Below are 24,364 nucleotides of genomic sequence, written 5' to 3' on the forward strand. Positions count from 1 at the left end.
TAACATAAATAGACTCTTTATTCTGTGTACACACTTTCAGACGGTCAGTTCCATAAAACGTAACAGCCTCTCGTACGAGAGACATCATGTTAAGAGGAGGCCACAACTGTAATATCAGGCCAACGGAGAAGTTAACCAACAGAACACATTTACAGATATACTTTTCATTTAACAGCCCGACTCCGCTCTGCTTTGTTGCGACCAACAAAACCACTGCAGAGCAACGAGTCCTGTTCAGTGGGTCATCTAATAAATAGGCTGAAATGCTACTTTATCATACATACATACTTACATACATACATACATGCCGTCCACTTTAAATACGATGGAGAGAGTCTTTTTCAATCCTAAAAACCTGGCAAAAATAGATTTGCCACCTTGTTATGAACATAGTGACTTTAAAAATGAGTGTGATTCTGTGGGTATAAATCCAGTTGCAGGCAGCTTCCGTACAAAGATACTCTGTGTCATGAGTATACTGTATAAATACGTCACCAAAGTGGAAATGATGGACTGGTTATTTAGTCGTACTCAAGTGTCCCACAACTGACAAGAGAATACTGTGAAACCGTTGCAGAGTGTGTCCCAGTGTCAGTGTGCCACGGTTGTGTGTGTGTGTCTACGTAGAGAACAGAGGGCCTGTAGAAGCAGCAGTGAAGACAGGGCCGGTGTACAGTCCAGGTCCATCCACAGGAACCTATGGACAAAACAAAGCACACTTGAAACAGGCATAGATTAATCCGATATCACGTGATTAGCACACAAACCTATTTTTTAAAATGAACACCAGGATTTTAAATGATAGGCAAGACAAATTCTGTGCTTAGAGAAGCGATTCGCATGTGTTAACCCTGCTCTGGATTACCTTAAGCGGCAATTTAGGACAAAGAATCTTATCAGTCAAATCATGTAATGATTTTGGCTCCTCTTCTGTGGATACATCTTCCAGTTTCAGTCTGGGGGAAGGCACGGTCTGTCTCACAGGGTCCAAGACTTTCCTCTTTCATAAAGCTTATAGTTAGGGCAGGCTCTTACAGTTAGGGCTGGCCTCTTATAGTTAGGGCTGGCCTCTTATAGAGTTAGGGCTGGCCTCTTATAGTTAGGGCTGGCCTCTTATAGTTAGGGCTGGCTCTTATAGTTAGGGCTGGCTCCTACAGTTAGGGCTGGCTCTTATAGTTAGGGCTGGCTCTTGTAGTTAGGGCTGGCTCTTATAGTCGGGGCTGGCTCAGGCTTGACTTGAACCAGCCCCTAGTAAGCCTGACATAAGCCTAGTCTGCCGGGGGATCTCCTATGACACTGAGCTCCTTCTCTCTCTCTCTCCATTTCCAAATATCCATGTCCCATTAATGCATTTTACTGACTTTATGTCTTTATTCTTTCTTGTCGTGTAGGTTGCCTCGGATTGTAGTTGCTTCTGGATCGTGGGTCGTAGTTGCGCTGCTACTGTGGTCTTGCCTGATACCTTCTACTACTGCCGTTAATAAACTTTGATCAATCGCCCAGTCCTTAAGTGTGTGTATTTCCCCATGTATACAATAATGCTTGCTTATTACGGACCTGACTGCATGGGGAAAATCAAAACAGAGATAAGACAAGTAAAATAAAGTGAAATGTTTGAGAAGCTCGCTGACTGTTTACATCATTACTTTCAATATTACCTCTCCCAGAGCCTGCAGTGCAACTGTAGCTGCCATGGCCTTGGCATGTTTCTTATTGGGACTAGCTGTCTGGGGCTGGTAGTCCACGCCATTCACTGTGACCTGCAGACAACATGACACAAGTTAAGACAAGTTTTCATTTAACCTGCAAAATATTTCAACATGTACGACATGAACTGGGATAAAATTTGATACAGACATTCATGGTTTCAAGATGATGAATCATTCAACTGGTGATCCCCTGACTTTCCTATAGTGCCACCATCAGGTCAAAATTCTAATATGTCCAATACCTTGGTTTATGAGCAAATACCTTAAAACTAAAGATACTCCCACCAGCATCTGCACGAATTAGCAAATGTTAGCATGCTAACACACTAATTGAACAGGTTGCACATGGGAAACGTCATGCTGTCTGTATGTATCAGCATTGTCTTTGTGATCACGTTACCCACGTTAGCATTTACTTCAAAGCATTCTTGCGCCTCAGTGCAGGCTCCCACAGCTGCTAGAAGACTCTTTAATGGCATCTAGTGGTGAGGTTTCAGACTGCAACCAACTGAAACTGAGGAGTAAGAACACACACACAGGTTCAAAATGACCCACCTTGAAGAGGAAATTCTTGCGGTGGTCAGGACCACTATGGTGAACCATGACGAAGTCTGGCTGCATTATCCGTCTCTTGTTACACAGCTCAATGAGAGCAGACACTGGGTGCTTCCCTGTGCGTGAATGGAAGGGCAGAATAAGATGAAAGGGCTCAGAGGTAGAGCGGGTTGTAAATTAATCAGAAGATAAGCGGTTCAATCCCAAGTGATGCCCGTGTCAGGGTTAATCTCTACATCTGTAGTAAAGTGTGGGGCTAAAGGCTCATTTTCACACTACATGCTGTGACTGTTTGCTGTGCATCTTGTACCCATCAGATCCTTGGTTACCACCAGTCCTCCTGTCTGCTTCTGTGGTTTCTCTCCTTCAGCAACAAGTCCTGAAACACATAAAAATCTCATCAGTGCTGTCAAAATCTTGTGAATATAGCCACAAGCAGCAGTTGTGGGTTCAAGCCATTACTCCGCCGACTTCAGAAAGTAGCCCAAAATATAAAAACGCAAAGTCCTCGGATGTGAAAGAAACTTGGTGAGCATGCTCAAGACTTAATGCAGGATGTCACCACTGAGTTTCATTAGGATTACTCAAGACAACTTGGCCTACTTCCTGCTTAGCCCTGCCCTTGGTGAGACTTTTTTCATTGATGGTGGCCATGCTTTTTTACGTATCTTGCTCATTTATGAGAGCAATGTGTACTCCTGTCCCACAAGGCTGTTCACCAACTTTATAATTGAGACAAAATTCAAAAAAGTAATTTCATATTAATGGTTTTACATTATGCAAATTCGCAAGAAATCCATCATGGCAGACTTTCATGGTTAAAAGGCTTTTTGTGGAGCCCATTAAGCTGGATATGTGTCCCAGAATTCAAGTCAGCTGGGACTTATGGTGTGAGGGGCTCGACCCTTCCAAAATTGCGTTTCTGGGTGCTAATTCCAGCGCCACCGTGTGGCCGACTGAGGTCATTACAATGGCAATGCCGACTGCCAAAATTTAATTTCAAGCCCATGACACTATAGTATTTCAAGTCCTAACCATTGGAGGATCTTCAAGACTTATTTTCCACTGCTAGCACTCAGCACCCAGAATGCCTTTTCCCTTTCCCCACAGGCACTAGGGGAAAGCATCCATGAGGTACTGGGAAAGGTCTGGATGAGCTGACAGCCACTATACCATGTCTCCATGAGGAGATATGTGTCTGTTTGATCACCTGGGACCTGTTTGCCTTCACTATCCTTCTGTAAAGCGCACAGTGTCAAAGCTCATTGTGAAACTCTGCACCGCTATGATGTCGGTCCAGTGTTCTGTGGTGTCAGACCTTTGCGGTCGACCTTGAAGTCGATAATAATCGGCTCCACGGTTCCCTCGCGGTTCCTCCCGAGGCCCTCTCCCGTCTTCCAGCCCATCTTTCTCATCAGGAACTCCCCGACACCGCCCGACACTGGAGCTGCCCTGAGGAACTGGTCCTGACCGAGACACAAGCAGACAACGTGAGACATCATGCTCATTTCTGGCACATCTGTCTCAATGGTTTTGTATCCTTGTTGGTGTTTGTTGTGTTACCTTCTTCAGCCATGCTTGTGGTCCGCTGGTGGAAAGCTCCTCAGAGCTGAGGACCTGAGCTCCAGTCGAACCAGTGAAGAGCCCAGGAACAGTGTTAGACTGAGCCCACGCATCCACCTGTCAATGAGGACAATGACATGAGCTCAGACAGTCACAGATCCAACAGTCTGATCAAGAGGACCGTCTACTTTTTAAGTGTATGTACTAATAACATACCTGCTCTTGTGCCCGGCTGAGCATGCAGATGGCGCTGACATCATAGGGGTTCTCAGCCAATCGCCTCTGAGCTTTGATTCTCTCTGTCACAGCCTGAGAGATGTCTACTGGCTGCAGAATGAGAGACAGAGAGAGAAAACAGAGGTGACAAAGAAATAGTATTATGAGGAGAAAAAAACTGAGAGGGCAAAAAGAACCCAATTTCAAAATGTAAAAGGGAAAAAGTCAGTCAGTCAAGAATGTGTCTGCACTCAGAGTTTAAAAGGGACAAACCACAGACTGTATAAAAGCATCTCAATTGCCCCCTGGTGGCAGAATGCAGTACATGTCATAAACCCTGCCCCATTCAAGAAAGACTTTCTGTGGAAAGAGGGCTCGAAGGAGGGGTTTTAAAACGCTGGCAAACCTGAATCATTTTTGGGACTGACTTTAAGCAGGGTGCAAATGAGAACACACGCTGTCACGGCAGAAACGCAGCTTTGCATTGACGATAATTTCAATCTGTTGGATGTGTCACAACCAACAATTTCCTAATAAACTCAGATGTAATAGCTCAGTGTTTAATTACAGCTCTGTTCCCAGCAGTAAACCTCCTGCTGAAAAGTCAGTGTATTGTTGCAAGAATGACTACTACTTATCCTAACAGTGGGACGCTCCATAAATGACTCTCAAATCTGACTTTAAGGGAGGAGTGTTTTTGCTCCTAGTTCCTAGGCTCTGGATCTATACTTCCACTTCTTACCTGCAGCAGCGGGTCAGGGAAAACGCTGTCTTTATCTGGCGCAGACGCCGGCTGTTCGACATCCTCCGGTAACCCTGGCGCTGCCGCTGTTTCACCTGACGATGAGGTGGCTGTCGCTATGGGAACAGTGCTCGGGGCCTTCCTGGAGCCAGCTGCAGCTTTGTCTGCTGTTTTGTCAACCGGAACCCATTCACCGTAAGCACCCAGCGCCTCACCCTCCTGGATGGCAGAGCACATTACTTTACTCATAAAACACTATCAAACTGCTTAGCAACAATATATTCAGATATTTCATCTGTAACAGTTATTACACAGTTAATCGATAGCATGCTCTTGGTGTTCTTGTGATATCGTGTTCAGAAGTTTGCTGTAGTTCAACATGAGCTGGTAGATTTTAAAACTACACTGTTAAACACTGTTTTGAGATCCAAATCTAATGCACATCTATTCAGACCTTCTTACGATGTTGGGAACCTGACGACACAGGAAACTCCTTGGCCATGCCCGCATCACTACGCACTGCTGGACGAACTGTTGTGTTCTGCTGGGAAAAAGAGGACAGAGTGTTGGTTTGGTTTTAAGTACTAAACCGCACATTAATTAATAAGGTATTGGCACGTGTGTTAAAATCATACACCAGGACACCTCAAATAGAGACACTCCATCATGGACATCTCTACTACTCTACATTGTTATTTAACTCACTCGTGAAAGTAACGTGACCATGAGAATGTCTCCCCTTCTTTTCTTGACTTTTGACATTAAATAACAGCCAGAAAAGTGTTTTTACAGAACATTATGATGTCACAGTGATGTTGACCTTTGACTTTTTGGATATAAAATGACATCACTTCATTATTTTATTTCATTTTTTCCAAAAAACATGTTTTCTGAGGTCACACTGACCTTTGATCTTTGACCACCAAATTTGAGTCAGTTTACTCCTAAGTCGAAGTGGTCGTTTGTGCCAAATTTGAACAAATTCCCTTATGTTGTTCTTGGGTATTGTGTTAATAAGAATAAGATGAAGGCAAGGTCACTGTGACTTTGACCTTTGACCACCTAATTCCAATCAGTTCATTGCTGAGTCCAAGTGAACGTTTGTGCCAAATTCAAAGAGCTTCCCTCAAGGCGTTTGTGAAATTTTGCATTCACGAGAATGAGACGGATGAAAGGTCACGGTGACCTTGACCTTTGACTGATGACAACTATAATCTAATCAGTTTTATTTATTACCTCCGCCAAGGAGGTTATGTTTTCGCCGGCGTTGGTCTGTTTGTCTGCAAAATAACTCAGAAAGTTATGAACACATTTTGATTTTCAGGAAAGGTGGATAATGGGACAAGGAACAGATGATAAAATTTTGGTGGTGATCGGTTGAAGCAAAGTGGATAAAATTATAAAATAATAAAAAAGTCTATCGTCTGACAGCCTCAGCAGCAATTCCAATTTCTAAGGAGACGGTGAAAATAGCGCCATCTGGTGGCTGGAAAGCATATCTTGTTCTACTTGCTAAATATTGTTGTAATTCTAAAGTTGAAATTAATGTTCTGTGTTGGAAAAAAAAAGTGAAAAATACAAAAAACATATTATATTTGAACGAACGAAATAAATACACCACAGTGTCTCCATGGTGAAGACATATATAATAATGATAGTGATGCAAATAACCTAATTGCGATGCAGGCTGCAAAATCTGATGCAGAGGGGGAGGGAATATCTCCTACTTGGCGGAGGTCTCTTTTCTAGTTTTCTAATCAGTTCATCATTGTCCAAGTGAACGTTTGTGCCAAATTTGAAGAAATTCCCTAACGGTGCTCTTGAGATATTGTGTTCACATTGTGTTACAGCTCCTCTTGTTTCTTTTGGTTCATATCTGATGTACGAGTGGGGCTATCACAATCATAAATTATTTCTCTGACAATTAATCGATTAACTGTCACACAAGTTATTACGATTCATGAATGAGTGTATATTTACAAAAATAAAGTCTATCAGTTTGCAGATTAAATATCTTGTCTCTGTATTCAATTGAAAATATGTTTAAAAAAAGATTTGCAAATCGTTGCATTCTGTTTTTACTTACTGATTACTGAGCGCCTCAAGAGAAACAGTTGGGGAGCTAATCCTATAGTCATATGCCATTAAACCATCGCAGGAGAAGAGACGATGTGATTAAATGAGCGCCAGTTAAACCTCAGACGGTTGAAAACAATCTGAAAAAGTGATGGAAATATTGAATTTATGTTTGTTTCATGTACTTGGACTAAAATTACTTTGATTGTGGAACAATTTGATACAAAACAACTGCAGCCAGCAAAACTCTCAAGCAATAATGGGGCAGACATCTTCACAAACCCTCCACTCAACAATTTTCTCTCTCTCAGTGTGATATATTATGGGAGTAATGTTTCAATGGAAAAGGGGAACAATACCTATAATTAAGATAATATGCTCACACATGCTTTAACAAGGGAGCAAACTGTCATTCATATTAATATATAAACTCATATAAGACGCAGTGTGGCCTGTGTGTGGATGTTACGTTGATGCTGAAGCTGATAGCTTTCTGCTCTCGAAGGGCCGATCCTCCGAAGGGTTTCCCTTCGTCCTCCTCGTCTGAAACATGAGGCATCGCCACCGGCAGCTCTCCTTTACTGTCCACGATCATTTTGCATTTCTGCAAATACACACAAACACACAGCAAATGACATACTATCTTAAAGCAATACTGTTTTACCACACCACTGTTTGGAAGTTCTACTTGGCTGCTCTGTATTCTTACATCTGTAAACTCCTTAATGCTGATGCTGTTGGCCTGCTTCGCCACTTTCCTCTTCACCTCCTCCAAAGCAGCGATGTTGGTTTGGGCGGAGACAGGAGGTGGCTTGTTGGTGATGGACGGCAGTGGGAGCAGCGAAGACATGCCCATGTTGGACAATGCTGCTGTCATGGTGGCTGTAAGGAAGACAGAGACACAGAGAAAGAAAACAAGTAAGGGCCTGATGAAAGTCAATGACGAACATAGCAACTTAAAACAGACTTTTTTTTAGGCCTGAAGGGATGACCACATCAGTAATTTTAGAAAAATTTAAAAATGAGATAGGAGTCAAGGTCATACCAGCGGTCATACTGGCCATAGCAGCGTTCATTGCCATGGTCGGCAGAGCCAGGGGAAGCACCGTGGACCTCAGGCTGGCAGGGATGGGCATACCTGCTTTGGCACACATGGCAGCAGCATTGGCCTTGGCGATTTCTAGCAACTGGTCCTTATCTGAGGAAACATGAAGAACAGATATAAATACAACAACAAAGGAATCAATTAAGTGAATGGATGTGTTGATTCAGTGACAGCTCGCACTAAGGTGAGGTTACATCCCTGGGGTCTTCTTGACCAAGTAACCACGCTTTTTCTTCACTTATCAGTTTACAAACAAGAAATTTGTTTCCTATACCATCTGGGAAGGAATTATGGATTGCTCTAAGAATGTGAGACCTTTTAATGTATAAAGACAATTAGCAAGGCGGACATTTTATTGTATTTCATAATGAAAAACACCAGATTTGACTGTGTTGCAATGCAGTGTAGTTACTCAGTTACACCACAAGAGGGACTATCACTCAATAAGCTATGTGCTAATGCATAACAGTTGAATAAATAAATAAATAATGTTTGAATGATGTGCAGGTTATTAACACGTCTAAGCCCTGCATGTGTGTCACACTGAGTCAGAGTGTGGGAAAAGCTTTCCCAAGTCAGGATTCAAACTTTCAAAAATAAAAACATAAAATCTGACCCAGTTCACTGATGCGTTGAGGACTGTTGCTTGAACTACAGAGTTTCCGAGTGGGGGATCTGTTTTTCCGGAGGATGAGCACAGGGGAGTGACTCGGCTCTCGTTTCCAGCGGTCCCTCTGGCTGTATGTCGCCCTCCTCCGGCCGCGTGACACCGACCGTGAGCGTGACCTCCGTGACCGCCGGCCCGCTGACCTGCACAGACGACATGTAGTTCAATTCATTTGGAATTCAGACAACCTGGCCATCTCCAATATTGGATTGTTGGGTTAGGGAAAATTACGCAAATTGTCAGACGCCCCCAACCCCCAAACAGTCACGGTACCTCGACCGTGATCTCTTCTTCTTCGAAGGACTCCTGGATCTTGACCCCCTCCTGTGGCTCCGACATGGCGACTTGGATCTTTTCTGCCTCTTTGATGACTTTGACTCTTTCTTCCTCTGTGGGGACTTGGATGGTTTCCTCCTCTTCTTTGCTGGTGATTTAACGGTAGCGTCCGAGGATCTGGGGTATTTTGATGCTTTAAGCTGAGGGCAGCTGGGCTCAGTGGTCTGGTCAGGTTCAGTAGATATGGACTGGGGTGCGCCAGAACCTGCAGCTTTGGCATGAGACAACAAAGCACATTACTTGGACGATGGACACGTCTTGAAGAACTGCACAAAGCTGTTATCTAGTGATGTCCAAATGAAGCTTCATGAAGCACCAGTTGTATTTGCTGAACCCACTAGATGGCGCTCTTGGTGTAATGAAAAAGGCTCAAGGGATGGCAATGCAGTTTGGTTTCAACCCTTTGTTGAACAAAGAGTGCCAGAGTGGACCCAAAAATAGAGAAAATGCTTCATGAAGCTTCATTTGGCCGTTGCTAGTTGAAACCAAACTGTATTGCCATCCCTTGAGCCTTTTTCATTATACCAAGAGCGCCATCTAGTGAGTTCAGCAAATACAACTGGTGCTTCATGAAGCTTCATTTGGCCATCACTACAATAATCAAAGGTTATTTATTTATAAAGGTGTTTACAGTATAGAAAACGATGCCATCAAACATGTCCTACCTAGATGTTGTGTTGCATCATCTGCTGTCTCTTCTTTGTTCTCCGATGGCTTTTTGCTCTGGTCAGTGCTCTGCAGCTCTGTCCTCGACTCTGTCAGCTCCTCTGCTTTGATGCTACTTCTGGTAGGGCTGGAGGCCAGTTGAGGGGGCTGGAGGCCTTCTGGAGGACCTTGGGTAGATCCATCCAAAGCTTCTCTCTTCTCTGAGGAGCTGCCAGCGGCCACATAAAGTAACATTACAATGAGAAAAGTCCTCTCTGTTTATGTACCATGTGAGTAACCATTCATGGACACTTGCACGAACCTCACATCTCGCTTCCTATGGGTATTCCCACTTAATGTTATGTATTTCTTTCAAGAATCAATCAACTGCTGGTTCTCGTTCGTACCTGGAGCGGGTCCTGCGGTGCTGAGAGCCAGATCGGGAGCGACTCCTGGATCTTCGGTGGTGTCTAGACCGAGAGTTCCTCCTCACTGAACAGGAATGTGAATGAGAATGGGAATGTGACCGTGAACGGGAACGACAGCTCCTTTTGCCGTGTCTTTCCTCACCTCCTCTTGCTTTATTGGAACTGTCCTGTTAGTGAGTGATAAAGAAAGAAAGGCTAATTTTATCATTAGTCTTTTATGTCACTGATGCGTATATCAGTGATAATCACATTCTGCTCACAAAGGTCTGCTAACAAAGTCACCTTATTTCTAGTGATGGCCAAATGAAGCTTCATGAAGATCCAGTTGTATTTTCTGAACCCACTAGATGGCGTTCTTGGTGTAATGAAAAAGGCTCAAGGGATGGCAATGCAGTTTGGTTTCAACCCTTTGTTGAACAAAGAGTGCCAGAGTGGACCCAAAAAATAAAGACAATGCTTCATGAAGCTTCATTTGGCCATTGCTAGTTGAAACCAAATTGCATTGCCATCCCTTGAGCCTTTTTCATTGTACCAACAGCACCATCTAATGGGTTCAGCAAATACAACTGGTGCTTCATGAAGCTTCATTTGGACATCACTACTTATTTCCACCCTAAAAGATGGACCCCACAGGTTCAGAGATAAGTAGTGATGGCCAAATGAAGCTTGGTTTCAACTAGCAATGGCCAAATGAAGCTTCATGAACCATTTTCTTTATTTTTTGGGTCCACTCTGGCACTCTTACTTTCAAAGGGGTGAAACCAAACTGCATTGCCATCCCTTGAGCCTTTGTCATTACACCAAGAGCGCCATCTAGTGGGTTCAGCAAATACAACTGGTGGTTCGTGAAGCTTCATTTGGACATCACTAGGGATAAGGGTTGTTTTTAGGTAAGGGTCGGGGATAAGCATGTAGTGGTTACATATATGTAAACTAAGATGAACTAACATCACGACAGCATGTGTTTGTTTTTAGTGTGTTTACCTGTTTGGGGATGATGTCAGGGAGCTCCTCTCGTCGCCTCGGAGATAAGCTTTGACCGCAGTTATTATCCCTCTGCTTTGACACAAACTCAGAGTCCGATTCCGACGAGTTCTCGTCACCTTTCCGTCTTCTCTTCTTCTTCTTCCTCTTTCCTGTCGAATGCCTCTTGTGGCATCTGGACTTGCTCTCGTGATCCTCACCTGGACACACAGTTCAGCAGCTCTGTGCCAGTATAGCATGTTTTGTACGACAGAAATTACTCTACGGTGCCTTGATAAAGTATTCAACCCCCCCTAGTGTTTTTTTATTTGGATTTTGTGCATTGGACCTACACAACATAGTCAAAATTGGTGAAGTGTCTTTATGAAGTGTCAATTGTAGTCTTATATGATAAGAGTACCTTCTTCCATATGCATTTTGACAAACTCCAACCATGTTTTCTTATTTTTTTGTTAAGCAATGGTTGTGTTTCTGACCTCTCTTCCATACAGCCCAACTCTGTGGAGTGTCCGACTTCAAGTACAGTGAGTGACAACAACCTCACCCACATTTAAGAGTACTGTATGCGGTGGAAACACTAGGGTCTAGGTACCATGTCTGAAGGGTTACTGTTGGTTCCAAAGGTACTGGAAGTGTTAGTGGAAATGGGGCTTTAGTAATGCTCCAGACTGTTGCCTTTCAGAACAGGTGTATATACTGAGATTCAACTTTGAATACTGGTGTAAATTGTGAAGCTAAGTAGGGGTAGGAGTCACTAGACTATCCACGATATGATAATATCACAGTACTTAATTTGCATTTGCCATATTAATAATTCATGGAATAAAACAAATTGATATTAGGCACTGTGTCACGATATGATATTGCCGCACAAAAACATTGCGATACTGTGCTGTATCGATCGTTTCCCCCATCAACAGTAATTGGTAGAACCAGAGCTTATTTAGGAGCTTCATGGCAATTTGACTTCATCAATTTTGTGTATTTTGTGTGGGTCCATTACATAAAATCCAAAAACACATTTATAGTACAAGTTCTAATGCAAAAATATAGGAGAAATGCCAAAGGGGTGAATACTTTTGCAAGGCACTGTATACCTACAGATGATATATAGACAATTATATATGAGTGTGCCACACAGACTGTATATGAAGACAGATAACATGACAGCTTCATAAAGCAGAACCAAAACATCTTGATTGCTCCTTGGTGGCTTTTAGTGCAGCAGATTAATGCAATCACAATAATAAGACAGTCTTACCTTGCCCCTTATTTGACTCTGTTGGCGTTCCTCTCCTGTGAAGTAAAGATAAACCTGATTTAGGGACATTTGGAAACAACAGGATAAGAAGCAGGAAACCACTCACGCCATAAGGCCGATAATGCACAGGGGTTGACCCTATTAATACATGACAGCCAAAACATCTGGATCACCCGTTAGTACGGACAGCCATTCACAAAGTTTCACCTCGGCTGGTGTTTGGCTCCTCCGTCCAACTCCGCCCCCGACTCCGAGCTGCTCTCCTTCTCCCGGTTCCTCCTCTTCTTCTTGCTCTTGTGTTTTTTACGCTTCTTGTGTTTCTTCTGTGAACCGCTGCCCCTCAGGTCCTCCTGTTTGTCTCTGTCGGAAGCGGCTTTGTCGGCTCCAACCTTGTCGATGCTGTCGCCCGCTCCTTCAGCAGCACTGGTGGACACACAGAGACGGAGAAGGAGATTTTACCAGTGGTTTTAATGCTTTGGCAGACCAGTGTAGTTTTTATATTCACACAGGTAAAGTCTGTAGGTAAATAAGTAAAACCCAGGGCAGATGTTCTGGTGCATGTTGTAGATTTGACAGGTTTCTAGGTTTTATAAAGCCAAGTTACCCGGATCATTTTAGACAACAGCAGCAGCTACTTTTGTGTCAGACATGAATAAACACAGAATGCACTGATTTGCAAATCTGATGCTTGCAGCACATCCTAACAAAGTTGGGACAGGGGCAACAAAACACCTGGAACATCCTTAGCTTAACTGGTGACAGACTTAAGCATCACTTTTGAATATGAATGGAGCATGCTCGAGAGGCTCTGTTGTTTGCAAGCAAGGACGGTCACTTTGTTAAGAAACTGTGAGCAAACAGCCCAGCAGTTTAGGAAGAAACTTCATCTACGCACAATTGCAACACATTTAAGGATTTCATCATCCATAGCATCCATGGATGCGGGCTAAAGAGCAGTGATGGCCAAATGAAGCTTCATGAAACACCAGTTGTATTTGCTGAACCCACTAAATGGCGCTCTTGGTGTAATGAAAAAGGCTCAAGGGATAGCAATGCAGTTTGGTTTCAACTAGCAACGGCCAAATGAAGCTTCATGAAGCATTTTCTTTATTTTTTGGGTCCACTCTGGAACTCTTAGTTCAACAAAGGGTTGAAAGATGTTCTTCAAGATGTGTCCATCGTCCAAGTAATGTGCTTTGTTGTCTAATGCCAAAGCTGCAGGTTCTGGCGCACCCCAGTCCATATCTACTGAACCTGACCAGACCACTGAGCCCAGCTGTCCTCAGCTTAAAGCATCAAAATACCATTAAGACCATCATGAAGCTTCGTTTGGACATCACTAGCTAAAGAGGAAAAGGACCATCCAGACAGTTACCAGCTCAAGGTTCAACTTTTTTCAGGAAGTCCCTGCTTATTCCAGCAAAAGTGTGATGTCACACAGTGGTAAACACACTCCTGTCCCTACTCTGTTATAACATGTTGCAGGCTTCAAATTCAGAGTGAGTGTATTTTCACACACACAAACACACAAAACCTACAGAAGTCTGTCAGCTTGAACATTAAACAACTTGTCTTTGGACTGTACAGCATAACATAAAGTTGGAAAATGGCTTCCAAATCACTGCAGTCTGTATTTAGCTACGTTTTACACAACTTATTTTTAGATTTAAGGTTGTAGCAGGTGGTTATAGTTCAGGAACACAGGAAATGACTTTGTCTGCAAGGTGCTGGAGACTTGCTTAATAAATAAAAAATATAAATTCCTCCCTCTGAAAGCAAGCAGAGGGAAATAAGGTTACTTTCTGCTTGTTGACAGATGCATGCAGCCTGGAAGTTAGCTAGCTAACATGTAACACTGTGTCAGTTACACAGACTGTCACAGCAAACACAAACAGCACCGCTTTACTCGCTTAATAAACTAGGTACTTTAAACCGGAACCGTATATCCACCGCAGCAGCCCTGCTAATAACACCGTTACTAGTTGCACCCCGACGTTTACACGCATAGTAATAAAGCATTAGCTTGTATGGTAATGTTATATTTGGCACCCAGAGCGGCAGCCGGCCGCTGTAACGTTAGCTGTTTGCTAACTTCTCTTCGCTAGCTTGCTAGTTGCATTTAACTGCCGCTAACACTGAAACAAAATACAACAGTGACGTACGCTTTGTCTTCATTCTGGTCTTCAATTTCTCTGATTTTATTCAATATAAAATCTTGGAAAATTTGCTCCAAGTTGGCCGCCATGTTTTGGTGTGCATCTCATTTTAAGTCCGGGTAGGAACTGTTCGGTTCTCCGCTCTGTTCCGGCTGTCTTTTCGTTCCTGCTGCTTCTTCTTCGTTTGAATTTCAGGCAGGCTAGACGCAGCATGAGCGTGTTGCTGCCCCCTGCAGGTCATTTGCGGAAGTGTATTTGATGACAAATCCCCATATGGGGCCACATGGATGATTTTTAATAGTCACAAGTGTGTGATGAAGCACAGTTTATTTCAGTGTATAAACATGGTTGTGCAAAAGCAAAATTACAACCAATACAATATTTATTTAATGTTTTGTAACTCTATGGGTTAGGGGTCATTGTCAAAGTCTAAAACTGTTCCAGAGTGGTCAGTTCAATGCAAAAACAAAATCTTAAATTAACTCTGTATGAATGTTCCCTGCTCCATACTCCAAGCTAGGAATGTCCTTTTTGTCTGTAGGAACAGAAACAGGAACTGAATCCGGAGGTCTGCGATAAAGGACGGGGCCAGACCATTAAGGGCGAGGAGACCCTTAAAATCAATTCTGAATTCTTCAGTCAGCCAGTGGAGAGAGGCTAAAACACCATTATATCATTATGATATTTGAAATAGATAGACCAGTGATCTGATGCTACTTCAAGGACCCCATCACAAGGCTGTTGGCCATGGCAGGTGGATAAATGAATGTCTGTTACGACAGGAAACTGTTATACAACCATTGTGCAAACTGTTTGACTTTGGTAATGCAGTACAGTGCAATCATAGTATTGCAGAGGCAGCAGTTTAACTGAAATACCAACGTTTATACCGTGTAAATGTTTTGTTTCAATGATATTTTCTTATGTACCTTACCTCACAGAGTTCTGGCTGTGATGAAGCCTTATAAAGCTATGGGCCTTCAAAATCAGCAGCACAGTGACATCTGCTGGTTTGCAAAAAGTATAGCAGCCCTTCTAAGAGCTACAGCACCTCAGTAAAAACAGTTTAATAGTTAAATCTTATGTGTAAGTGAAAGTCCAAGTTCTGCATGTTATTTATTAGGCTGTCATTTTAGCCCAGAAGCTCATAGGGATTGTTTATGAGGGGGAGGGATGTCAAATATTTTTTAAGGACCTGGGAGAGAATTATGTTGCTATTTTTTTTCGTACAAAATTAATGGTTGTATTTTAGTTTTATTGTACCGCTAATTTTCTAAAAGAAAAAATGCCTTCCAAACATTTTTATCTTCAAAAATCACCAAATTGCACCATTTATCACTGACAAAAACTGTAAAAACAGAAATTATCGCTGGATTTTTAAATTTGCGACAGTCCTTGGACACATTATGTGTGACGAACGTTTCTGTCAGAAAGAAACAAACAAAAAAATACGTAACTAAATCTTAGCATAAATATTAGTGATGTCCAAATGAAGCGTTATTTGGCCATTGCTAGTTGAAACCAAACTGCATTGCCATCCCTTGAGCCTTTTTCATTACACCAATGGCTCGTCCCAATACCCCCCCTTAGCCCTGCCCCTTGGCCCTACCCTGACATTTGTGCGTTCTCGCGAGGGGTAAGGGTGTCCCAATTCCTTTTTGCGTGTAGGGGTAGGGGGCATGAAACTAGCCCTTCGGAGCGAGGGATTTCAGATGCTGACTTGCCAGTGAGGGGTAGATGTTGCCATGGCTACCACCGAGCAAGAGATGGGGAAAAAAGTTCACACATAGCTAACGTTACCGTCGTCAGGTTGCTTGTTAGCTAGCTAGCTAGCTCGCACTATCTGGCGTCTGTCATCTGTCCTGTTCTGCAAAATTGTGGACTTTTCATATTACGATAACACGCCAGCTAGTTTAACTATTCTGCCTCGTAATGTTAGCTGGTTAGCTAGCTAGCAGAAGTCCCCTGTCGTCTGCCGTTCATCAAACGAAGCATGATGAATAATGCAAACGCGATAAGTAGGATGAACTCAACTGGAGACTCCATTGTAGATGCCAGTTGGAAATGTAAATGGCTCGCAGGTTCCTGTTTAAAATAGTTACGTATGCGTGAACGTAACGGACGCGGTGACGTAGTGAGTGGTGTCCCAATTCCTAGGGAAAGATTTCTACCCCTACCCCTCGTTGCTTCATTTCGAGGGCCAAGGGGTAGTGGACAAGGGGGGGTATTGGGATTGGGCCCACCAAGAGCACCATCTAGTGGGTTCAGCAAATACAACTGGTGGTTCATGAAGCTTCATTTGCCCATCACCAGTAAATATGTCTTATTTAAAATTTGGCCAAAAATAAACAGTTTGCACCAACTGACCAGCATGCACAACAAGAATAATAAAACCTCTCAACTCCAGGATTTCATCTTTAACTTTTAACGTTCAAACATCAAAGAGTAAGTTTTAAAAATCTAACAACTAATTTATGATGGAGAGAGGGTTGTCCATTTTCCGCCAGTCTCTCAGGGAGGCTCAAGGAAAAATATTTGTAGCTTCAGGGAGGGACAAAAAAAAAAAGTCCCATCCCATCACCCCTCCTCTGACAGATAAAAAACAGTCCTTTAGAAACCAATTTCTAGCTAAGAAAGGTGAAAACTGGATCACAATGAAGGACAACATGTGTGATTAGAAACAAATTACAGTTTGAGAAACATGACAATATTGAATCACTACAAATGAAAATTTGACTTTCATTTTCTCTTAGAATATTGTCTCCACACAGCAGATTCTCAATTTGAGCCTCTTTCGAGATTAAAAAAAGGCAATTTCCATCAGTGTAATTAGGCTGTCGTCTCTGCCCAGAGACTCTCAGAAACACTTTTCTTTGTAAGAAACATGTCCTTCATGGTTATCCAGGTTTACAACATGATTTGATTTGGTTGTCTTTAAAAAGGTGTCTCCAAAGAGTCACTTATTTTGTTGTGAAAAGCTTCAATTAAATTCAAAATTCAATTTGAGGCTCTTGTATAAATTGCTTTGTCCAGGGTAACAGACTTCTCTATAGACCATCTGCCACTATTTGTCCAATTATCTTTAGTGGAATGTGTCAGATTTATTCTCAGACCCTGGAACAGTTATTTTGATGTGATTTCAATTATTAATATTCCCTGATTAAAATGTATCTGTACAGCCCTGCTAGGTCTTTAGAAGCATCCTAGTTTGAATCTCTAGTTCTCTGCGTGCCAGTCCGTCCTTGCTGCCCTATACTTTCAATACAGCAGTGCAATCACCTGCAATCAACCACAGGAACATGCGCTCTGCCTGTGTTGCAGATAGAGATTGGTCAGGACTGATTACGACATAACTGACTTTCCAGCTGTGTTGCAAAAGAGGGGCGTACAAGGAATCTACCTACTCAGTCATCAGGTGTTTGTGAGTCACTTGCAGTCCATTCAGAATGAACCTGCGACCCACTTTTGGACCGTGGCCCACCAAAGGGGAACCACTGGTTTGTGACCATCACAAGGCACACCTGTGTAGTAATCAGGCTGTTTAATCGGCATCTGATATGCCACACCTGTCAGGTGGATGGATCATCTTGGAAAAGGAGAGGCGCTCACTAGCAGTGATTTTAATTTAATTTAATTTATGACCAAAGTTTGAGAGAAATATGTCTGTTAAGTTCATTAAAAAGTCTGAGATATTTAACTTAAACCTGTGAAAACTGGGAGCAAAAACAAAAGAGTTGCATTAACATTGTTGTCTGGAGTACTTTCAATGTGCTGATGAATCCTTGATCCAAATCCTTGATTTAGAGCGTAGCATTGGACTGTCTGATTTGACTGAAGACCGCAATAAATCAGTGCAACTCAGGTCATCAGTCTGTCAGTAACTGACTGAATACATTGTACATTCCTGTTTTGCAACACAGCTGTCGAGCCAGTTATGTTGCCGTGACCCGTGACCAGTCTCAGCTTGTCAGCACAGACAGGTCTTTGTGGTCGATTGCAAAACCATATATAAGGAAGAGCAGGGATCTGTGAAGCCAGTGCTTCTCTGGAGAAAACAGGAACACATCTCAGACTGAGCATCTGATTACAAGGTAACAACCCATCTTTGCATTTACAGATAGAGCAGTGCTTCATCTGCATATGATGTAATTTCCGTTTTAAACACTATTTTAATAGTTTGTACAACACTTTTATCTCTACCCTGTTCATCCAAACTACCAGCACAATTATTCATTTGTTGAAATGTTGAAAGTTCTTTATGTTGATCTGACAGGTAACCTCTTGTGGTCCTCTGTAAAACATGTTACAGAGCTGCATAAAGTTAGGGAAGATGATTAGTCGTACAAAATGTTTGACACGTTGCATGTCAGCGACTATTTTCAGTGGCAGATTAATCCACATTTGTCACTCTAATCTATATCTTTGTCTGAGGATGCATGATATACATGAAAGTAGTCATACATGAGGCATGAAATACAGTGCTTTTCAATCTATGTAATATTCATTCATTTTGCAGATTAATAAAAAACAATATATATTTTTGAAACTGATAAGAAACTGACAACTTTGCTTTTATGTATTATTTGAATTTTAGACATCAAGATGAAAGCTGCAGTGTGTGCCATTCTCTTGCTGATTCTATATCAAGGTATGTGTGTTTTTATGCTTTTCATTGTTGTTTGCATTTTGTTGTCTTTAAAATGTCCGACATGTAAGGGACTCAATTTTATTGTTGGACGATAATCTCTGTGCTTTCAATATTCCTCTGGATGAGGACATAGTTAGTCCCTGTTCTTACAAGGTTTTTGAAAATTAACAAAGATATTACTGGAAAAATATATGCATTGCTGTGTGATGCCAACATCACTAACAAAACATATTGTCAGGTTTTAATTGTGAAACGTAATTTAGTTAATCGCTCGTTTGAGAGCAGCTAGCAGTAATAACTTGGTGATGGATTAATACTATTTTTGTGTGTGTGTGTGTGTGTGTGTGTGTGTGATGTCCACAGGGGAGGCACTTAAGTGTAACTACTGTTTCTCAAAGGAGAGTAGTGACCTCTGCAGTGCAACCAGCGTCCAGACCTGTTCAGGCAGAGCTGACGCCTGTGCTGCCGTCATATTCCAAGGCGCGCTGAGTAAGTCCCACTCGGGAGGCTGAAGTGTGCTGAAAAATGATTAGCTTCCTCTGTTGTTATTTTCTTTCCATTGCCACTGTGCCACCCCAAGAGAGAATATGACAGTAAAAAGAATATAACACTGGAAGATATCCACTTCATTTTGTTAACTCAATTCAATTGTCAATTGTATTTATAAAACCCAATATCACAAGGCCTATATCAGCCTAACTAGGGGCTGGTTCAAGACAAGCCTGAGCCAGCCCTAACTAAACTTGGGCTGACTTAGATTGCTGAAGCCTCATATTAGCCTCAGATCAATTTTGGAGTACAGAACAAGGGATGCTGTTTTTGTCCCCCATCACTTACTTACTTGATTACTTGGTAGTCCATCAAGAGATCCCTGAATGGCCAGTGTGATCAGCAAGAAAAGCTTGTTCACAGGATCATCTGATTATTGATTCACTACAGACATGAACCATCCTTCAATCCAGCCCTGATAACAGTTTGATTTAATCTCTTTTATCATTCCAGGGTCCTCGTTCCGTCAGTGCATGAACATGGCGGTGTGTCAGGGCTACGTCACAACACCCGGCGTGTTCGCCAGATGCTGCAGCACCGACCTCTGCAACTGAGCCTCCTCCCTTCAGCCTGGGATTTTACGCTCTCTGCTCAAACTCTGTTGACTTCATATTGCTGTTTAACTGCTGCCATGAATACCAAAATCTGCTTCCTTAAATGGAATTAAAAAGATGAATTGTATTTGTACACAGCTATACTCACATTGTACCATTTGTGCCGGGTCAAATCTGAACCGGTGATGCTCAGTGACACTGGATGGCACCAGAACACTGTACAGAAAAATAAGCATTCACTTTGGCCACCGCTGCATATGTTTGTGTGTGTTTTTAAAGAGCATTATTAAAAGACAAATAATGAAATACGTGACATTTTGAAAAATGAGTTTTGTTGTCTCTCCTCTTCAAATGATGGAATTGAAAATTACGACAAGTGGCGAGGCTTATCATTCATTAAAGCAAAATCAGTTTTGCTGACGGCTTAATAATGTAGCGTCTGTTGAGCAGAACACAAATGCAATACTTTTTCCAGTTGCAGGCAAAGATCAGTGGAAATAAAATGGATGTGTTTCCCTTTGTGTGGGCTGAAGCTTGCGTGCCTTATGAGATGATGGCTTGGCTTGTCACTTGTAAGAGTAATTTAGGATCCAGAGGCTATTGTACATTAATCAGCCTCTAAATAACTGTGGCAGCCACTGTTCATGTAGGGAAAACATTCTGCTGCAAAAAGTTCTCCAAAATCAATAAAAGGATGACTAGTCAATCAATCAATCAATGTATTTGCTACATTAAATTGCATTAAATACAATATCATCCATCCATTCTTAACCACTTATGCAAAGCCAAGTTGCGGGGGCAGCAGGCAAGAGCAAAGTACTCCAGACGCCCCTCCTCCCAAGCTCTTCCAGCTCCTCCTGGGGGACCCCAAGGTGTTCCCAGGCCAGACGAGATATATAATCCCTCCAGAGTGTTCTGGGTCTGCCCCGGGGCCTGGATGTGTTTGAAACCTCTTTTAAGGAGTCACCCAGGAGGCATCTAAATCAGATGTTGAACCAACCCCAACTGACCCCTTTTGAGCAGCTCTACTCCGAGCTCTCTCTGGATGTCCGAGCTCCTCACCCTGTCTCTAAGGCTCCCAACTACCCGTTGGAGGAATCTCATTTCGTCCGCTTGTATCAATAATCTCATTTGGTCACTACCCAGAGCTCATGACCATAGGGGAGGGTTGGGACGTAGATGGCCCAGTAAATTGAAATTGCCTTCTGACTCAGCTCACCACAACAGTCTGGTGGAGCGCCTACATCACTGCAGAGGCCGCACCAAACCACCGACCCATCTCATGCTCCATTCTACCCTCAGTTGTGAACAAGACCACGAGATACTTGAACTCCCTTGCTTGGGGCAGTAACTCTCCCCCAACACAGAGAGGGCAATCCACTCATCTACAGAGTTTACCAAGCAAATTTGAGTTGCCAGTAGAGGGCTCTATAACAATTAGTAATTTTTGGCATGTAGATGTGTTCAGGGCGGCCCAGACATCAAACATGTGAAGTTTGGGGCAGATTAGACCATGTATGCTAGAGTTACAAACCACTTCCTGTTTGGTTGCGAAACATGGAAATTTGACGCCTCACCATGGTCACATGGTTCGACAAAAACTCAAACTTTTGATGTCAAAGGTCTTAAGATGATACAGACAAAATTTGAAGTCAACTGGCTCAAACTTCTGGGAAGAGCTTGCTGAAGCATGACCCCTGGAAATGGCCGAAATGCACAAAAATTGCACAGTAAATTCAAAATAGCTGACTTCCTGTTGGGTTTAGGGTATGGCTCCAAGAGACTTTTTTGTACATCTTGGGATGTTACTTGTCCATACCAAGTTTTGTACATGTAGGTGAAACCAGCTTCAGGGGCTGCATCATTGCAACTTTATAGTGATGCTACTGAGCTGTTTTTTCACACCCAATCATGACACCCAGATCAGATGTTTCACTAGTTCTTATTGCTGCAACCTTTCGTGAGTTTTAGAGCCCCTCGAATATACGACTCATCTCAGAGAATGATAATAACTCCTTCAGTTTCTGGCCTTAATAATAACCAGTAGCATTTCTTTGCGTTCAACCTTATTAAAAGATAATCTTGTGACTACACAGTATACAAGCAAACATCCACCACGCTGCTGACGGAGAGAAACCCCAGAACGTGGACCTCCTCCTCCCCACCACACACTCAGTAAAACCACGGGGAAATGATCAGCCTCATTCTTTATGAGGTGTACCCCATTAAACGGGGCTTCCCTTCAGTAACAAGTGCCTGGAAGCACTGTGGAAATACCATTCAGCTGTCCATGTGGAGCCTTTAAACTGGGATTCCACCAGAGAGGAAGACACTCACGAGCACTGACAGAAGCAATGGAAAACACGTGTTGGGAAACCCGCAACAGAGTTTGATGCCTGTGGGTTTTTCCAGGCAGATACCAGTGGAGATATTTATTTATCATTCACCTTTGTTTTCTCTTCAAAAAGGATTGTAGAACTGATTTTTCTGGACATGTCAAGACTTTTTAAAAGATGTCACAATGTTCCTGGTTTCAGATCCTGTTGCTGTCCCCCATAACAATGGCAGACAGGACACCTGGACTTTATAATATCTTAATGTCGAAAGAGTCGTAATTCCACTTAGGAGAAGGAATTCAGCGTTTTCAAGTTTTCAAAAATCTATAAGCTGCAAACACTAAAACCCTACTTCTGGCACCTTGCTTGGAACATGTCCATTGTCCGCCTAGGCCTTCGTTTTTATCAATCAATCAAACTTTATTTATATAGCACTTTTCATACAATCAGAATGCAACACAAAGTGCTTAACAATATAAGAACAATAATAAAAAAATGTTCTAACTTTGGGGATGATTTTAAGGCCGCTTCCAGGAGACATGAGGGTTCTAGAGGGTTCATATGATAAAAGCAAATCTGATAAACCGGTAGGACACCACGGACGAGGAGATGTTAATCATAATCAGATCAGATCTTGTGGGTCCTCGTGACTCCCGCTGTCCGGCGGAGCTGCACCACTCCGCACAGCAAACACAGCTGGTGGGTGTTGATGGACAGCGGAGCACGCAGCGGATAACCAGCGCAGCTGTTCCGCAACGGACATGCATCCAGTGGAATTCCGGCGTAAGAGCTGTATAAACCCTAAAAAGGATCGTAAGATCAATTCTGAACCACACAGGAAGCCAATGCAGTGACTTTAAACTTTCTGGTCTTCGTCAGCATACGTGAGCTGAGGAGGACCAATCAATCATCTGCAGCAATCAGTTCTGCAAGTAATAAAAGCTTACATCAGTGTCTCTGTGTTGGCTTGAGAGAGAAATGGTCGTACTCTGGCAATGTTCTTAAGATGGTAAAATCCAGTTTTGGTTATACTTTTAATACATGGTTCAAAACTAAGATTTGAATCAAAGACAACTCCAAGGTTTTTCACCTGTTGACAGGCTCGTAGTGCCAGTTGTTCCAGTTCTGTGTTGAGTTTAAGCTTAATAACTAAGACCTCGGTTTTGTCCTGGTTGAGTTGAAGAAAGGTTTCTGCCATCCATGACTTGATATCTAATTTAAAAAGGGCATCAATTGGCCCTGAGTCCTCAGGAGACACGGCGATGTACAGCTGTGTATCATCAGCATAACTAAGAAAACTGATGCCACTCTTCTTTTCAGAGTAGCTCTTTGTTATTCTGATCTACTTTTTCAGTCTGTTCGTTTACATGACGGTTTATCGTGTTAGTCTGACAAAAACTTCCCATAAGCATTGAGCAGAGTGGCGCAGCGGAAGCGTGCTGGGCCCATAACCCAGAGGTCGATGGATGGAAACCATCCTCTGCTAATCCTAAATGCTCCAGATGAGAAGGATGTTCCTCTCCCAGCTCGTTTTGTCTTTCTCTGCAGTCGATACCGCCTCGCCCCTCCACCACCGCCAAGCCCCGGCCTTGAACTGTGTTTGACGCGTTGATAAAAGACCACCATTTGCCCCGGCAAACTGGCACACCAAACTACACACACAATGAGTCAATTACACTGTCATAGTGCGTTGTTTTTATTTGTGAAACGTGAAGTCAAGCCCTCAGCAGGGAGCTCACAGGGATTTTCTGCTGCCTGTTGTGGGTGGACCACCAGAGCAACAGCTACAAACAGATCTGGAGTCACTCACTTAATTAGCACCTTATTTTAGGAA

General features: G+C 42.7%; 2 protein-coding genes across 3 annotated transcripts; one reads left to right on the top strand and one right to left on the bottom strand.

Moving 5' to 3' along the window:
• On the bottom strand, nt 1-14,583 carry LOC126402010 (protein SON). 2 transcript variants are annotated; one of them, XM_050063645.1, is made up of 20 exons: nt 14,450-14,583; nt 12,495-12,710; nt 12,288-12,322; nt 11,027-11,226; nt 10,022-10,209; nt 9,635-9,843; nt 8,907-9,180; nt 8,583-8,776; nt 7,907-8,059; nt 7,571-7,743; nt 7,331-7,465; nt 5,240-5,326; nt 4,786-5,004; nt 4,044-4,154; nt 3,828-3,944; nt 3,583-3,730; nt 2,575-2,643; nt 2,265-2,380; nt 1,659-1,760; nt 1-697 (listed from the first exon to the last, which is right to left on the bottom strand). In XM_050063645.1, the coding sequence occupies exons 1-20, from the start codon at nt 14,530-14,532 to the stop codon at nt 620-622; spliced, it is 2,907 nt and encodes a 968-aa protein (XP_049919602.1). In that variant the 5' UTR covers nt 14,533-14,583; the 3' UTR covers nt 1-619. The 2 variants fall into 2 exon arrangements, with proteins under 2 accessions (XP_049919602.1, XP_049919601.1); XM_050063644.1 differs by having other exon boundaries at nt 5,240-5,329.
• Nucleotides 14,584-18,429: 3,846 nt separating this feature from the next.
• LOC126401755 (CD59B glycoprotein-like) lies at nt 18,430-20,507 on the top strand. Its single transcript, XM_050063230.1, has 4 exons — nt 18,430-18,534; nt 19,038-19,091; nt 19,455-19,580; nt 20,094-20,507. Exons 2-4 carry the CDS (start codon nt 19,046-19,048, stop codon nt 20,192-20,194), a joined length of 273 nt encoding a protein of 90 aa, XP_049919187.1. The 5' UTR covers nt 18,430-18,534; nt 19,038-19,045; the 3' UTR covers nt 20,195-20,507.
• Nucleotides 20,508-24,364: the final 3,857 nt, after the last annotated feature.

The sequence above is a fragment of the Epinephelus moara genome, chromosome 15, assembly GCF_006386435.1.
Source record: "Epinephelus moara isolate mb chromosome 15, YSFRI_EMoa_1.0, whole genome shotgun sequence".
In the NCBI taxonomy this organism is placed as follows: Eukaryota; Metazoa; Chordata; class Actinopteri; order Perciformes; family Serranidae; genus Epinephelus; species Epinephelus moara.